Source organism: Carlito syrichta, unplaced genomic scaffold, assembly GCF_000164805.1.
Source record: "Carlito syrichta isolate Samal-C Ts95f unplaced genomic scaffold, Tarsius_syrichta-2.0.1 Scaffold315352, whole genome shotgun sequence".
NCBI lineage: Eukaryota > Metazoa > Chordata > Mammalia > Primates > Tarsiidae > Carlito > Carlito syrichta.
Genome location: NW_007259448.1, coordinates 143,996 through 162,996, shown reverse-complemented (window position 1 = coordinate 162,996; position 19,001 = coordinate 143,996). Strand labels below are relative to the sequence as shown.

Below are 19,001 nucleotides of genomic sequence, written 5' to 3'. Positions count from 1 at the left end.
TTTTATATGAATTTCTGTGTTGTCATTTCCAGGTCATAAAAGAAGGATGCTGGTACTTTAAAGGGCATTGCATTAAATCTGTAGATTACCTTGGGTAGGATGGACATCTTAACAATGTTTACTCTTCCAATCTGTAAGCATGCAATATTTTTTTCCATTTGTTTGTGCCATCTTTGATTTCTTTGAATAGTGTTTCGTATTTTTCATTGTAAAGGTCTTTCACTTCTCTGATTAGGAAGATGCCAAGGTATTTCACTTTTTTTGTGCGTAGTTATTGTGAAAGGGATTGTGCTTTCATTGGGGTTTCTGTTTGTTTATTGTTGTTGTATATTTATTTTATACCCTGAGACTTTGCCAAAGTCCTTTATCAGTGCAAGGAAGTTTTTGACAGATTCTCTTAGGTTTTCAAAGTATAGGATCATGTTGTCTGCAAAGAGTGATAACTTCCTCTTTTCCTATTTGGATACACCTGATTTCCTTCTCTCATCTGATTGCTCTAGCTAGCACTTCCAATACTATATTGAACAAGAGGGGTGAGAGTGGGCAGCCTTATCTTGCTCCAGTTTTCAAGAGAAATGGTTCCAATTTCTGTCTGTTTAGCAATATGTCATCTGTGGGTTTCTCATAGATGGCTCTTAATATTTTGAGGTATGTTCCATCTATGCCTAGAGGTGTTCAACGGTTTTTATCAAAAAGGGAGGCTGAATTTTATCGAAAGCTTTTTCCATGTCTAATGATATAATCGTGTGGTTCTTGTTTTTATATCTGTTGGTGCATTTAAGTACATTTATGGTCTTGCAGATGTTGAACCAGTCCTTCATCCCACTGGTGAGGCCTACTTGGTCATGGCCAATGATTTTTGAGTTGTGTTGTATTTTTTTTTTTGATCTTAAAGATGTGGGTACAATTCAGGATTAGGTATACAAGTGGTCATCATACAGGTAAAATTTCAGCCTCACTTTTGTCCCCACTTTTTTAATGGAATATTACACAACCATAAAGAAGGACAAACGTATGAATTTTGCAGCATCTTGGATGGATTTAGATTCTATAATACTCGGTGACCTATCACAGAAACAAAGAACTAGGACCGCATGGTCTCACTCATAAATGGACCCTGAACATTTACCATAATACTATAAAAAAGGGATTGGCATTAGTAGAATACTGCTAGGGGAAGGGAGAACACATAACATCAATAAGGATTTTTCTTTTTTTTACTTTCACATTTGTTGATTTTTATTCACAATCTCTTTTTCAATACAATTTGCAACCTCATCCCCATCTCCAGTCTGATTATACAAGTGCTAGGTGGCAGAAAGGTCTGCAATAAACACACCAAAAAAAAAAAAAAAATGGCAAAACTGTGAAACTAAGTTGCATCCAACAGGTTCTTTAAGGACAGGGGAAGTGTCTGAAAAATAAAAAAGAGAGTAAGACAATGTAACTGGAAGGTTCTTTTTGTCATCTTTGTCTTTCCCTCCATCATTTAAGGATGCACGTGAACTCGATGTAATTGAAATTCCCCTTTTTGTCGATAAAAAAGATACCTGCACACGTATGTTTATCGCAGCATTCTTCACAATAGCAAGAACCTGGAAGGAACCATGCTGCCCATCAAAAGAAGACTGGATTAAACAATGTGGTACATATACACAATGGAATACTACGCAGCCATAAAAAAGAACAAAATCATGAATTTTGCAGCAACCTGGATGGAGCTAGAGTCTATAATACTGAGTGACCTCTCACAGAAACAAAGATCCGAGTATCACATGTTCTCACTCATATAATGGACCTTGAACATCCAATGTAATACTATAAGAAAATGACTGATGGTACTGGGAAACTATGGGGGGGATGGGATTAACAGTAGCAAACATCTGTCTGGGGATGGGGAAACACCTCTTATCAACAGGGTGCCTGAATGGAACGTAATTGTATACCTAACCCTTAACTGTACCCCACAGCATCATAATAAAAAAATATTAAAAAAAAAAAAGATAGATGCTTCTCTGTACAACTCGTCCACTTCCTCATCTGTGAACCACTCCCCCATGGTTGTCAGCAGATCTCTCAGGTAATCTTCCTGGATGGTGCCAGTTGCTTCTTCATCAAACAAGCAAAAGCATTTCTGATGACGTCTTCAGGATCCATGCCATTTAACTTCTCACCAAACATGGTGAGGAACATGGTGAAATTGATGGGCCCTGGGGCCTCATTCGTCATGGCATCAAGATGGGCATCAGTGGGATTCTTCTCTAGAGAAGCAAGCATATCGCTTCCTTGTCGATAAAACCATCTCTGTTCTGATCAATCCTATTGAAGACCTCTTTGAACTCCTGGATCTGTGACTGTTCAGACATGGCAAATACATTGAATGTTGCACTCTGAGGGTGTTCCTTGGTGGCCTTGGTCTTTGTCTTTTTGCTTGACATGGTGACTAATTTCTGTGTCAACCACCCGAACTGGGGCTGCCCTGGGCGAGACGAGGAGAGGCAGCGAAGAGAGCTGGGTTCAGGATTTTTTTTTTTAATTCTAGAAATAATCAGCGCATGAAGCACATTTTAAGTACATCCCATACCACACCACACCACACACAATTCAAATATATCATATGTGTATATGCATATATATATATATATATATATATATATGCAAGATGCATGTGTATAATATATGTAAATATACATGTGGATATATATGTGTGAGTGTGTGTGTGTGTGTGTGTGTGTGTGTATGCATATGTATAATAGCAATAGTCATACACTGACAAGCCCTGAATTGCCCTAGCTCCAAGTAATACTAATATTTCTCTCCATGGTGTTGGCAAGTTCTGTATATATTAGCACATTTTAACATCTCCAGCTCTGTGATCAATCAAGCTGTACAAAATTCTAATCTGAAATTATTTTTCATTTTCAAGCTTGTGAAGTTCAACACAAGTATTTGGATTACCTATTCTATCTGAAGAACAGATTTTGCTTTCAGACCTGGATTTGGAGTTATCTTTTATTTATGCACAAATGACTTGCAAGCAGAAATTTTGACATCTGAGGCTATCTAATAACAGTACCTTTGTCTTAAGATGTATGCATACATGCAGGATGTGTGGTATGAAGTCTCAAACAAACCTTTACCTTTCACATGCTGGGATACCAAAGTCAGACAAAAAAATATGGATGTTCATATGCTGACCCACAGTTTTGCTCAACCTCCCAAATTACTCACTTAAAAAAAAAAAAGATAAGAATAAAAGGAAAAATCAAGGAATTTGTCATTTTGTTTTAATAAAATTAGACCAAGAAGCCGGGTTCGGTGGCTCAGCCTGTAATCCCGCGCCTTTGGGAGGCTGAGGTGAGTGGATTGCCTGAGCCCGCGAGTTCGAGACCCGCCTGGGCAGCGAGACCTCATCACTACAATAAATCAAAAAATCAGCGGGGCGTGTAGTGCATGCCTGTAATTCCGGCTACTCGGAAGGCTGAGGCGGAAGGATCGCCGGAGCCCAGCAGGCGAGGCTGCGATGTCTGGGAGCGGCCATTGCACTCTAGTCTGGGCGACTGAGTGAGACTCCAACTCAAAAAAAATATTAGACCAAGAAATAAGTACTAGTTGCCCCAATCTAGTTCTAATGGCAAAACTGCCCCAAGTTTTAATGGCAAAACTTTCTAGTTTCTTTCTATACAATATCCAGTATTTCTCTTTTACTCTTGGTCAGCATTTAAAGTTTGTCTTTTGATTATTTTCGCCATGATGTCTTGCGAATGTAGGCCAATCTTTGCAGCATCAACTTTAAAGGCAGTATATCTAGGAGCAGGAAACACTTAGCTACTGGGAACAAATAATAAGTGACTTGGTATTGAACATGGCAGTAGATGGAGTTTGTTTTTTCCTCACCACAGCTAATCCAGTGATGACTCATACTTGAATACAAACATTCTAATGTGATATGGTTATCCAAATAGCCCTTGACAGTGGGCAAATCTGGTTCAAATCCTGACTCTGAAACTAGTCTATTACTCCCAATCAAGTTAATGAGCTCCAAATTTCACTTTCTCTAATCGGTAGAATGTTTCAATAATTTAATAAGAGCACTTAGGAAAATGATTAGTAAAATAACTAAGGGGATGTGTGCACTCATAATTGGTAGTAAGTAAATTATAAATTATTATTATTATAATGGTAGACCCATCAGGTAAGCAGGGGTTTACTGAGGTATGTTCTACACAGTGGTCTTGATTCATGGCATAAAGAATTATTTACTCTAATCACGTTGAGAAATGTTGGAGCAGCCTCTAGGAAACATCCTATACCATACTCTCTATACTATAGAAATCTATTTAAAGTTGTTTAGCCCAGTATTCCCCAAATATATTTCATTGAGGAATTCTTTCTGAAGTGATTTCTTTCATCAGTGACTCAAATAATTAACATATACTTTGCATCATGCTTTGAGAAATGCTGGAATACTGTAATTATAATCTATTGATATTTAAGAAGAGAAAAGCTATAATTTCAACATAGAAACAAAATCAAAAGCCATGCTTTCTCAAATTCTGATTTTAAACCAAAAGAATTTTTGTTGATGGGATACCACACCATTTTGACAGCCTTAATAATTGAATTCATAATGATAAATAACATTCAGACTGAATTCCGCCTTCAACACACACACACATCATATATATAACAAACTTTGGCTGGAGCAGGAGTAGGGGTAAGGTTGAGGTCACCAGGTCATGTAAGAGACTGGGAGGCCTGTTTGTGAGACAGGAGCCATATCTTCTTTTAGCACCTTAGCCCCTATAGTGTATAGTGTAAGGAGATTCGACTTGCACATTCTTCAAACAGTAGACTGCTAAACTAAAAGTGTGTGAGACTATATTAACAATCTGTGGTGTATTAATGGTAATATTTTTAGTTGAAATTTTCTTAAAGTTGTTGCAATAAGGAAGAATAATGTGCCCCTTATGAGTGTAGAGTATTACTGATACACATAGATATCACTATTTCATCTAATTACCACTATTTCATCTAATTATGTAATAGTTGAGCATATTTACATAGAGGATGTATACAGTCACACATTTCCTATATACCAGTGAATGTGTGCATACATATATAGAGTGTGTGTACATATACATGTAATACAGTATGTTACTGTGTTCTCGAATCCCACCATCATTCAATGTCTTGCCAAATAGCACTACAGGCATAGCGCCAGATCTTTTCACTTCCCCACTGAAGTCACTTGGAACATATCTGAACGTGGTAAAATACATTTGCCAAGTTATGTGCGTAAAAACATCCTTTGATCTTTCAGAGCCATAAATATGCAATAAACTACATGATTGCCCTACTGATCTGTCCAACATCAATCTTACCTTCCCTTTTTATGGGTTCATCAAAATAAGATATGATCAAGGTACAAAAGAGTTAAAGAAGCTATTTATTTTAATGTTTCCTTGGAGAGTGTGCTTGTTATTGTGAGTACAAATTATATATATAATATTTCATGAATGATGTTGAAGTATTAAAAATCACCTCTGCTCTTGAAGTTAACACAAAACTCTGGCCCTCTGCCAATATTCCCTTCATCCCCTTCTGGCCTACTGCAGGATTCAGTGTCATTTTTTTCAGAATGATACTAGAGTGCATCTCAAAAGTTCTATTTTAAGTCATAAACTGAATTCCGAACATAAGCTATTTTTTGAATGTCCAGAAAAGTATACCCTGAAATAACTGTTTTGAGCTGAAGCGTCCTAACCAAAATTAGGAAATATCCACATTTGAATAGACATCAAAATAAGTTCTGTGGAGAGAAAAATAAGGAAAGTAGAGAGAACGGGAAGGAATTATTCTACCAAAGGACAAGTCACTTCATCATTCTTGTTGTTTTAATCTCGAAGAAGGGCCTATCACTGGCTTCTGTTTCCACTTGTGGTTTATTGAGTGTTTTTAACAACAAGCTGCAAACATGGGTTACATCAGGTGATGAGATCTTTAAATTGACTGTTGTGAAATATTGTAGGAGAGCAGAAACATTATGCAAGTCATAAATTAAATTAGTGATGTAGTGGGTAGTAAAATCTACATTTTTTTCACCAGGGGCAAATAAGATTGAACTAAGTGTTTCAGTTGTTTAAAGGATGGAAGTTTTACCTTAAAGCAGAACAAAATAATTATCTGAGTTTATTCTGATATATTTAGTGATATATATTATGTAAAATGATGATTAACGTCAGTGGACAAGTTTTCACAAGTGTAAGTTGTAATTTTCTTCAAGGTCGCATAAAATGAATTGGGTATTAGTCTAGAGTTTGTAATAAATGAGGGAGTTTTCTCCATTGTACACAATTATTCTATCAGGAAAAGCAGGAAAAATTCTAAAACAGTTTAATGGAATTCAATAATGTGGAAATATGTCACAGTATTTTAATCTCACTCATAGTTATGCTACGGATTTATCCTATGAATTTGACTTTCAAAAAAAAAAAAACTGAAATGACAAATACATTACCCAAGCTAAGTATTATTGATAATCCTCTATCTAAAAGAACATAAGCAGTCATGAATTCTATTTCATATAAATCTATGGTTTACAGTGGCCTTACTCTGGCCACTTTTAAAAAAATGATTGGGCTTCTACTTTGCACTGAGCAATTTCAGTAGTTCTTTAGTGTGGGAAGAGAAAGATTTTCGTAATCCTGTATGCATAATTCCAATGGTTATGACCGAGTGAAATTGAGCCAGCTCTCCATAGAGAACAGTGCCTGACTTTCTGAAGGCCATCAGAAGACCAAAGCTTTATTCTATGTTTTGTGCACAAATATGAAGGGAGCCAACAATTTGATCTTTGACTAGGGATATCACTAGTTTAACCAGTCCTTCTCAGTTCAAGATTACTTTAAGCTCTGGCCAGAGTTCTATTCAAGGTTACCTCTACAGAGGTCATTCAGGTTCATCTCTCCTTTCTTACTTTCATGTCTCATCCAAATCTGGTTTTCCTTCTGCCCTCAACCTTGGCTGTTTCAATCACTGTTAATCCATAAGCCCCAAACCCTCCCTTTTATGCTCACTTGGAACTAATGAAGTCATCATTTTGCTGAGGAAATTAAGACTATGCATCTTGAATTTCTTTCTTAATGCTCCCCTTTTCAGTATTTCTCTTATTCTACCAGATTCTCTAATCATTTCCCTCAAAGGAAAATGCATCATTTTTTCATTTATTGTATGAAGCAAATATTCAGTGATGCTTTTCCTGTTAAAAAATCTGAATTAGACTCATTTGGAATGAAGATCTATAATGCATAGCCTCTGCTTTCAAGGAGACTGTCTTAATTTGGGAATATATTTATTATAAATGTGACTAATAATAGAAGAATCTCTAATAGTTTCAATGTGGCATGTTAGAGCTCTTTCTAGGTATAAGAGAAAAGCACAGGTTCTGGAGAGAAAAGAGAAATATCATGTATGACATTTGGTTAAGTCAGACTCAAGTTTAGAGGCTTTAAAGGCAGCCTGGGGCCAGAGAGGTGAGCCCTGAACTCAGACAAGAAAACCTAGACTTAGTTTGGCAGGCAATGGAGAATTATTTCCAGAGAGCTGTTAAAATTGTTATGCTATATTGTATCTTAAGAAGAGTTGTCTTTTAACAATAGAAAATTTATTTTCCAGAGAGAAATTTTCAATGTAACAGAGTGAGAAGACCAACAAATCTTATCCCTAAAAAAGCAATTATAAATCTGGATGAGATAGTCCCACACAACCATTTCAGCAATCTAGTACTCAACCAAAAGCACATAATAAACGGAGATGTGTTAGTTCATTTAAACTGCCAAACTTCAGGTATAAAAAGATGGGACTCTGGGACATTTTTGGCTGGGGCTTTTCTCATTCTCCATCCAACCTTTCAGTTCTGTCTGAGCCACAGTTGGATCATGGTGGAGCAGGCTTTTAAACCAGAAACTTTCCCACCACTGGCGAAGGAGCCTCCCTTGATGTGGAATGGGGTCATTTAAAGAAGTAATTCTAGTAGTAAGAAAACAAGCATGTCACATCTTTAAAATAAAAGTTAAAAAAAGAAAACAAGGAGGACCAGAGGTTTCATTTGCCTGAGATTGTAGGCCTATTTAAGTTCAGCACCAGATAACAGGACCAGCCAAAAATTTAACAGAGCGTTCTAGAAAACAACCAAGGGTTTTCGGTAAGATATCAACATCTCTTCTTAAGATTTTACAATACTACACGGGTAGGAATAAAACTACAATTTTAAATAATTTTTTTGGTTTATCAAATATAAAACAAACAAAAAAAGAAGGAAAGGAGGTATAGTGAACTAGTTTCTATATTTTATTGAATAGTTTAGTATTATTTTTAAAAGTACATTGTGGTGAATATTATAATTCCTAGAACACTCACAGAACATATAACACAAAATGATATATTTTAAAAGTAACAGAAGTCAAGTCTGATATTTTGTACCTATACTCCCAGCTACTAGGGAAGCTGAGGTGGGATGATCACTTGAGGCCAGGAGTAGACACCAGCCTGGACAACATAGGGAGACCTCTACTCTAAAAAAAATAATAATAATTTTAAAAAAACAAAAGAAGTAAAAATATAGTTACTTAATCTAAAAGAAGACCGTAAAAGAGGAATGAAAGGATAAAAAATGATAACATTCAAATGAAAAACAAAAAAATTAACTACATATAAAAGGACAGTAGATATAAGTGTACTCTACTGAAAACTAGATTGCTAGATTAGGTTAAGAAAAAAAAAATGATTTTTTTTTTTTAAGATCTCACAGTTGCCAGACTGGAGTGCAGTGGCACCGTTATGGCTTACTGCAGCCTTGACCTTCTGGACTCAAATGATCCTTCCACCTCAGCCTCCTGAGTAGTGCATCACCATGACCAGCTAATTAAAAAAAAAAAAATTTTTTTTTTTTTTTTTTTGTAGAGACCAGGTCTCACTATGTTGCCTACACTGGTCTTGAACTCCTGGGCTCAAGTAGTCCTCTTACCTTCAGCCTCCCAAAGTGCTGGGATTACAGGTGTGAGCACCTTCCCCTGGCAAAAAGTAACTGATTCCCACCAGATACACACTTTAGATAGAGAAAGACAAATAGACTAAACATTTTTGGCCTCAAATAGTGGCTCTTGCCTGTAATTCCAGGACTCTGGGAGACTGAAGTGGGGGATTGAGGAACTGAGTTCAAGACCAGCCTGGGCAACATATCAAAACCTTATCTCTACAATTACATTGATTTTTTTTTTTTTAATTAGCTGCACATGGTGATAGGTGCCTATAATCTCAGCTACTCAGGAGACTGAGATGGGAGGATCACTTGAGTACTGGAGGTGAACTATAAAAATGCCATATACAAATGCCATTGCACTAGGCCCTGTCTCTAATATATATATATAAAGATTACAGGGAAATTTACTGGAAAATGTAATCACCTACTTTCAATTATTGATCAAACAAATAGAAATTGAAGACTTAAGCAAGACTATCAAATAATCTTAACCTGTCATATGTATAAACCATTACTCCCAACTACTTTTCAACAGATATTCTTTTCTAGCATACATGGAACATTCCTCAAGCTAGATCATAGTTTAGTTCACAAAATAAATTTCAAAAAATATTTTTGTCATACAATATCTTCTCTGACCACAATGAAATCAAAGATTATCAACAAACAGAAGTTTGGGAAATCTCCACTGTCTTCTAATATTTGAAATTAAACACACATTTATTAAAAAAACCCATGAGTACAGAGGAACATTAAAGAAAAATTAATAAAAATATTAAAATTTAAAATAATAAAATCACTATATATCAAAATGTATGAGGTTCAGATAAAGCAATGTTTAGAGGAAATTGTATAACATTAAATACCACAAGGGGAAATGACAATACAGAAATTCATATGGAAACATAAATGACCACAAATAGCCAAAACAATTCTCAGCAAAAGAAACAAAGCAGGAGGTATCATCACACTTCCAGACTTTAAAATAAGGCTACAGTAATCAAAACAGCCTGGTTTGGGTACAATAACAGACATATAGACCAATGGTATGGGATAGAGATTCCAGAAGCAAAACCTCAATTTTTCAACTAGCTCATATTTGACAATGGTGCTGGAAAAATTGACTGACCACATGCAGAAGATTGAAAGTGGACCCCTACCTATCACCACACACACAAATCAACTTTAAATGGATCAAAGACATAAACATAAAACCTCAAACTATAAGAGTCTTAGAAAATGCAGGAGACACCCTTATGGGAATCAGAATATACAACCAATTTCTGATCAAAACTCCAAAAGTCCATTCCATAAGAGATAATATAGACAAGTAGGACTCATTAAGTTGAAAAGTTTCTGCAAATCAAAAGAAACTATCAAGAGACACGGGAGACAGCCCACAAAATGGTAAAAAAAATATTTGCCCACTGTGTATCTGACAAAGGCCTAACATCCAGGATCTATAAGGAACTCAAAAGTGCTGAAAGGAAAGAAACAGATTCATTAAAAAGTGGGCAGAAAACATAAATAGACATTTCTCAAAAGAAGATACACAGGCAGCCAACAAACACATAACAAAGTACTCAGCTTCATTAATCATCAGATAAATGCAAATCCAAACCACATGGAGATACCAGCTAACCCCAGTAAGAATAGCCATGATTAATAAAACAAAAAGCAGCAGATTCTGGTGAGGATATGGAGAAAAGGGAATGCTTCTACATTGATGGTGGGAATACAAACTAATTCAGCCTCTATGGAAAACAGCATGGCAATTTCTAAAAGAATGAGAAATTGACCTTTCATATGACCCAGCAATCCCTCTAATCGGAATATACCCATAGGAACTCAAATCATTCTACAAAAAAGAAACCTGCACACACATGATTATTGCAGCACCATTCACAATAGAAAAGCATTCAGCCAAGTATGCTGCCCATCAAAACTGGACTGGATTTTAAAAAATGTGGTATCTATTCTCAATGGAATATTACACACTCATAAACAAGGACAAACTTACGGACTTCACTGCGACTTGGATGAGTTTAGAGTCTATCATACTCAGTGATCTGTCACAGAAACAAAGAACTGAGTACTATATATTCTCACTCATAAGTGAACTCTGAACATTTACCATAATACTACAAGAAAGGGATTCCCAGTAGGGGGACATTGCCAGGGAAGGGTGGAGGGGCACATGACATCAATAAGGGTACATGATCTCAAACTAGGCGAAATGGGGAACCAAAGGGAGACCCAAAGTTTACCTGCATGATGACCACTTACATACCTAATCCTGAATGGTACTCCATATCTTTAAAATAAAAATAATAGTAAAACAAATAAATAACACAAAAAGTCAGAACACTCTAAAATCAGTAGCTCAAGTTTCTATCTTAAGAAACTAAAAAAAAAAGTAGAAAGTAAAACAAACAAGACTAGAAGAAAGTAAATATTAAAAATTAGGGTGATAATAAAAAATAAATTCAGAAAAATTATAGCAAAAATCAAATTTAAAAAGTTGCTTTTTGTGGTTCAAAAATAAAAGTGAGTCACTTTTAGCTACAATGACAAAAAAATAAAGAAAAGGCACAAATTACCAATAGCAAGAATAAAAGAAAAAATATTACTACCAAGCATGAAGAACTTAAAAGAACCAAATGTAATATTGTACAATACTCTATGTCATAATATTAGATAATTTCATTGAAATGAAGCTTAGACAGAAACTACAACAAAAGTGACCCCAAAAGAAATAGAAAACCTGCACTAATACTAATAAGTAAAGAAATTATGTTAATAATTACAAATGTTTCCATAAAGGAAAGCTCAGAGTCACAAGCCTTCACTGGTAAAATCTAACAAATATTTAAAGAAAAGATGATAAAAATCCTTTACAAACCTTCAGAATATTGAAGAGGGGACACTTCATCTTACCTCACATTAAACCTGTATTACTCTATTATCAAAGCCAGAGAAAGGTGCCATAAGATAAAATCAATATCCCTAATATTCTTCATACATAAAAATATAAAAATTCTTAATAAATGTTTAGCAAATGGAATTCAACAACATCTAAAACTACTGTATACAATTATTGCATGGTATTTATATCATATGAATAGAATAAAATATAAATGCCACATGTTTATTTTGTAGATACAAAAAAAAATGAGAAAATGTAATACATAACAATAATAAGTCTCAAGAAACTAAAATTAGAAAGAAATTTCCTCAACCTGATAAAAAAGAATCTAAAAACTTGCTCTTTATATCAAGCTTAATGGTGAAAGACTAAATGCTTCCTCCTAAAAATTGGGTACAAGGCAAGAATGCCCATTCTCACACTTCTACTCAATATTGTGATGGAGATTTTACTCATTGCTGTAAGAAAAAAAGTTACTGATAGGAATTCAAACTAATAAGGAGGTAGTAAAACTGTCTTTATTTTATTTTTCTTTCTTTCTTTCTCTTTTTTTTTTTTTTTTTTTTTTGGCTTCACATAGTCTCATTTAATCTTGAGTAGAACATATAAAGTTTCACTATTAGTCATCAAAAATTTTAACTTACTGATTAAACTTTCTTTTAAAAAATTATTTTAAAGATGTGGGGTACAATTCAGGGTTAGGAATAAAAATGTTCATTTTGCAGGTACCTTTGGTGATGAGGTGTGCTCCCTCCTCCAGCAGATTCCCACTACTGCCAATCCCGCCACCCCCCAGCAGTTTCCCACCACTGCCAATCCCTTCTTATAGTATTACAATAATTACTCAAGGTCTGCTTATGAGTGAGAACATGTGATGCTCAGTTCTTTGTTTCTGTGATAGATCACTCAGTATGATAGACTCTAAGTCCATCCAAGTTGCTGTGAAGTTCTTAATTTTGTTTTCCTTTATGGCTGTGTAATATTCCATCATGTATATGTACGACATTTTTGTATTCAGTCCTCTATTGATGGGCAGCATGGTTGTTTCCATGTTTTTACTATTGTGAGCAATGCTGCAGTAAACATGCCTATGCAGGTATCTTTTCATAGAGTGATTTGAGTTCCTCTGGGTAAATTCCCAGAAGGGGGATTGCAGGGTCGAATGAGAGGTCGACTTTTAGATCTTTTAGGAATCACCAAACTGCTTTCCACAGAGGCTATATTAGTTTACACTACCACCAACAGTGTAGAAGCATTCCCTTTTCCCCGTATCCTCTCCAGCATCTGTTGTTTTTTGAGTTATTAATGATGGCCATTTTGACTGGAGTTACATGGTATCTCAGTGTGGTTTTAATTTGCATTTCTTTGATGACTAGTGAGGCTGAGCATTTTTTCATGTATCTTTTGACTACTTGTCTTCTTTTGAGAAGTCTATTCATGTCTTTTGTCCACTTTGTAATGGGGTGGATTTTTTTTTTTCTTTTCAGCACTTTTGAGTCCCTTGTAGATCCTAGATGTTAGGCCTTTGTCGGATATACAGTTGGCAAATATTTTTTCCCATTCTGTGGACTGTCTCCTTGCTCTCTTGATGGTTTTTTTTTCTTTTCTTTTTTTTTTTTTTTTTGGCTTTGCAGAAGCTTGTCAGTTGATGAGGTCTTACTTGTCGATCTTATCTCTTACAGTATGGGCATTTGGGTTTTTGATCAAGAATTGATTGCCAGTTCCAATTTCCATAGGGTATCCCCTGCATTTTCTAAGGTTCTAATAGTTTGCAGTTTTATATTTAGGTCTTTGATTCATTTAGAGTTGATTTTTGTGTATGGTGATAGGTAGGAATCTTGTTTTAATCTTCTGCATATGGGCAGCCAGTTCTCCCATCACCACTAATTTAATAGATTCTCCTCTCCCCAGTGGTTGGTGGTGGAGGCTTTGTTGAAGATGAGTTGATTGAGAAATTAAGGTTTTGCTTCTGAAATCCTATCCTGTTGCATTGGTCTATATGCCTATTCTTGAACCAATACCAGGCTTTTTTGATTATTGTAGCTTTAAAATAAAGTTTAAAGTCTGGAAGTGTGATACCTCCTGTTTTGTTTTTGGGGGGCTGTTTTTTGTTTGTTTGTTTGTTTGTTTTTGCTGAGGACTGATTTTGCTATTCGTGGTCGTTTATGTTTCCATACGGATTCCTGTATTGTCATTTCCAGGTCTGAGAAGAATGCTGCTGGTAATTTAATGAGTATTGCATTAAATCTGTAGATTGCCTTGGGTAGGATGGACATCTTAATAAAATTGATTCTTCCACTCCATGAGTGTGGAATATTTTTCCATTTGTTTGTGTCATCTTTTATTTATTTGAGCAATGTTTTGTAGTTTTCATTGTAAAGGTCTTTCACGTCTCTGGTTAGGAAGATGCCAAAGTATATTATTTTTTGTGTGACTATTATAAATGGGATTGTGCTTTATTTTGTGTGTGTGTGTTGGAGTCTCACTCCATCGCCCAGGCTGGAGTGCAGTGCCATGTGCATGGACACCCCAGCGTTGATCTGCTGGGCGCTGGCAATCATTCCACCTCAGTCTTCTTAGTAGTCAGAACTACAGGTGCGTGCTACTATGTCTGATTGATTTTTGATTTATTGTGGAGACAAGGTCTCACCAAGTTTCCCAGGCTGGTCTCAAACCTGAAGGTTCAGGCAATCCACTTGCCTCGACCTCCCAAAGTGCTAGAATTACAGGGGACTGTGGTTTTTATTTGGGTTTGTTTGTTTGTTGGTGGTGTATAGAAATATGACTGTCTTTTGTACTTTTATTTTGTACCCTGAGACTTTGCCAAAGTCCATTATCAGTGCAAAGATGCTTTATACAGATTCTCTTGAGTTTTCTAGGTTTAGAGTCATGTTGTCTGCAAAGAGTGATAACTTGACTTCCTCTTTTCCTATTTGGATACCCCTAATCTCCTTCTCATCTGATTGCTCTAGCTAGGACTTCCAAAACTATGTTGAAAAGAAGGGGTGAAAGTGGACAGCCTTGTCTTGTTCTGGCTTTAAGGGAAAATGGTTCCAATTTCTGTCTGTTTAGCAGTATTCTGGCTGTGGGTTTCTCATAGAAGCCTCTTACTATTTCGAGGTACATTACATCTATGTCTAGATGTTAGAGGGTTTTTATCAAGAAGGGGTGCTGAATTTTATCAACAGTTTTTTCTGAGTTTAATTATATAATCATGTGGTCTTTGTTTTTACATCTGTGAATGTATTTGATTATATTTATGGTATTGTGGATGTTGAACCAGCCCTGCATTCTGGGAATGAAGCCTGCTTGGTCATGGTGGATAATTTTTGAGATGCGTTGTTGGATCCAGTTTGCTAGGATCTTTTTGAGAATTTTAGCATCTATGTTCATCAAGGATATTGCCCTGCAGTTCTTTTTCTTTGTTGGATCTTTACCTGGTTTGGGTATCAATGTGATGTTAGCCTCATAAAATGATTTGGGGAGAGTCCTATCTTTCTCAATTGCCTGGAATACTTCCAATAGGATTTGTATCAGTTCCACTTGTATGTTTTGTAGAATTCTGCTGGAAAGGCATCTGGTCCAGGGATTTTTTTTTTTTTTTTTTTGTAGGTCGTTTTCTTATGACATGATCAATTTCCTGGATTGTTATTGGTCTATTTAGAGTCTTGATTTCTTCTGGGGAGGTTGTGAGATGTCAGAAAGTTCTCCATTTCCTTTAGGTTTTCAAGTTTTTTCCATAAAAGTGTATGTAGCAGTCTCTGATAATTCTTGTATTTCTTCGGGGTCAGTTGTGACTTGATCTTTTGCATTTCTGATTGTTTATTTGGTCTTTTTCTCTTTTTTTCTTGTTCAGTCTGGCTAGGGGTCCATCAACCTTATTTATCCTTTCAAAGAACCAGCTTTTTGTTTCATTAGTTTTTTTGTATTATCTTTTTGTCTTCTATGTCCTGAGTTTGGGCTTTTATTTTGGTGATCTGAATTCTTCCACTGAAGTTAGGGTTTTATTGTCTTGTTTTTCCACCTTCTTTAGATGATTTGTTAGGCTGTTAAATTGTGATCTTTCCATTTTCTTCATGTGTGTTTGTAGAGATATGAATTCCCCTCTTTGTACTGTTTTCATGGCATCCCAGAGGTTTTGGTAAAAATTTCTTCATTTTCATTTGTTTCCAGGTATCTTTTAATCTCTGTTTTGATTTCCATGTTGACCCAGGAGTTGTTTAGTATCATGCTGTTTAGTGTCCATGTCTGTTTCTGTAAATCCAGGTTCCTTTCAACTCTCACCTCTGCCTTAGGGAATGTCTCTGGTCTCCAGCCTCTCCCCTCTGCTCTCAGAGCAGGCTGATCTGGTTGCTCTCAGCATGAGCCAAATGCCCCATCGACTACTGTGGGAGGAGGATGGATCAGATCAGGACTCACCCTATTTGCTGCTGCTGTCAATTCTCCCACTCAGGTCTAATGTATCTATGCCTGTTCTGGCATGGGGGAGGGGCATAAGTCTCTTGGAATTTGATAAAGAGATAACCTCTACGTCCCAGATTGGAGGCTGAGTGGAGCTCGGTGGGGCAGTGCAGGTCTCTGCCTGGTCCTGGGACAGAGAAAATGGCACCAGTCAGTACTTCCTCACTGGTGGTGGGGCTCTTTTCTGTCTTTCCACAACCTGCTTTCTCCACAGATCCTGGGGTTCATGCCTTTCTGCTGTCACAGGTGATGGCGTGGGCTGGGTGCCAGGTGGTAAGGATCAGCTGTTTTCTGCTGCTCCTTCTCAGGCCAAGAATAGCAGGCAATCCTGTGTGCTGGGGGCTCCAATCTCAGGGTGGTGGGGGATTGCAGTCACCTCCTGAGGTGACTGAAACCCAGGTACATGAAACCAAATATGCCCTCAGACGGACTTTCACTCACCCACTGGTACACACCCACTCATGCAGAAAGTCTTTATGGACACTTGCATTTGCAGAGACTCTCACAGTCTGGCCTATTCCATTGCCATTTGTCCAGAAATTCCTTTATTTTCAAATAACATGATTTTGTATTTAGAAAATCCTTAGGGATACATAATTAAATTAATAGAGTTAATAAATGAGTTTGTCAAGGTCAGAGATACCAAAAAAATCCATATTTAGAATAAATCATACTTCTATATACTAGCTATGAAATATTTGAAATTGAAATTAAAAAGTAGTTCCATCCACAATAGCATCAAAAAAGTAAAGTACTTAGCAACATTTCTTAGGGGGATTAAAGATTAAATAATGGAGAGACACTCCATTGTCATTGATAGAAATGTAAATATTAATTGAATGAAATTATTTCTAAATATTCTATAAATTCAAAATCACTATCAAAATTCTAGAAGTATTTTTTGACAGAAATTGGTAATCTCATTCTAAGGTTTGCATGAAACTTCAAGAAACTCATGAGAGCAAAAATAATTTTCACAAAGAAGAAAATATGGGAGAGCATTTATCACCTGCTTTGGAAACTTATCAAGGAGCTGCAGTAGTCAAGAGAGTGTAGTTTGTAGTTTGGGTATAAAATGGAAATTTGCAAAAAAGGTAATACAACTGAGAGACCACAAATTAACACTTATGTCTATAGTCAACTGCTTTTGGAAAAAAAAAAGTGCAGTGACAATTTATTGTTGAAAGGATAATCTTTTCATTAAATAGGGCTAGAACAAACACTCCAACAAAGTTAGTAGAAATGCTTTTTACCTAGAGCTCTGGTTTCTTGACTTTATACCTACTGGACTATTTAATTATAGGTGTGAATTTACTGCATCACCACTGTGCACCAAAACAGATCATAAATGGATCAATTATTGGAGTAAAAAAAATGAAGAACTATAAAAGCATTAGATGAAAATATGGGAGAATTCTTTCATAAATATGCTCATCTAGGAATGTATCATAATCCCTAGTAAATTAATCTAGAATTATTAATTATAGATAAATGAATAAGCAATTTAAATTAGTCCTTATAAAGGATTTCAGAAAACCTGGAGAAATTACATTGCACCTGTAGAGTGCAGAATGATTTAACTGTGACCCAAAATCAAGAAGCCATAAAATAAATTGAAACATTTGGTTACATAGAAAATTTAAAATTTTTGTATGGCATGATTTTCATTCTATGTAATAAAAAAGGTTCATCCTTCTGCTATATAAAGAGTTCACAGAGAGTGATAAAGTAAATATGCACAATAAGTAGTCAGGGATAAAAATAAATAAAAAGAGACATACAAATGGCTCTTAAATATATTTAAGAATATTCAACTTTGTACTAAGATGAGAAGTACTAATGGCTGCTATATGAAATACAGGAGTCTGGACAACTCTGAGACTCCAAGTAGCAGAAACTAGTAAGTTCTCTAGGGCTTCAGTGTCAAAATTAATTATTTTAATGCTCTTCAATTACATTTTTAAAGTAACTGAAACTCTAAAAAGCAGTTTGATCATATTGTACTAAAATCTTGATAATTTTTATATCTGTAACCCAATAATCTCATTTTAGGAAATCTACCCTAAAGAGTAATAGTCAGGTTTATGTACCAAGATACTTGTGGCAAGGATGTTTATTAGCAACGCACCTTATTGGATTTGACTTATGTCTAGTGCTGAAATATAAAATTAATAAAAGGTCCTAAGTTTAGAATTGTGATAGGGGCCTGAATTCTGTCAGGACATAAGCATAGTTAAATTATAAGGTTCTCTTTAATCTTTTCTCCCTCCATGAATATCCTAGACCTTGGGGATGCCTGCAAGATAACAAACCTGTTTTCCTGCTGAAGAACAATGGGTTGTAGACTATGCTGAGCTCTTCAATGGTATTCAGAAGTTTAATAGGCTGAAGGGCATGTATGGATTCCTCTTCTGCACATCCTTTGTTCACCAGATTTGTAACTTCTCGATTGCTCCTATTGATAACATAAATCTAAAGCTGGTCTTTGAGATATTTGTCAGACTTTACCTTCTGGTGGGCATGGACCCCACACAAACCTGTGAGCCATACCAAGAAACTGACTCAATTGGT

The 19,001-nt window shown here is 35.8% G+C and overlaps 1 protein-coding gene across 1 annotated transcript; it reads right to left on the bottom strand.

Annotated features, from left to right (window-relative positions):
* Nucleotides 1-1,485: 1,485 nt before the first annotated feature.
* Nucleotides 1,486-2,438, bottom strand: LOC103275165 (myosin regulatory light chain RLC-A-like). Its single transcript, XM_021706203.1, has 3 exons — nucleotides 2,276-2,438; nucleotides 2,007-2,106; nucleotides 1,486-1,540 (listed from the first exon to the last, which is right to left on the bottom strand). The coding sequence occupies exons 1-3, from the start codon at nucleotides 2,436-2,438 to the stop codon at nucleotides 1,486-1,488; spliced, it is 318 nt and encodes a 105-aa protein (XP_021561878.1).
* Nucleotides 2,439-19,001: the final 16,563 nt, after the last annotated feature.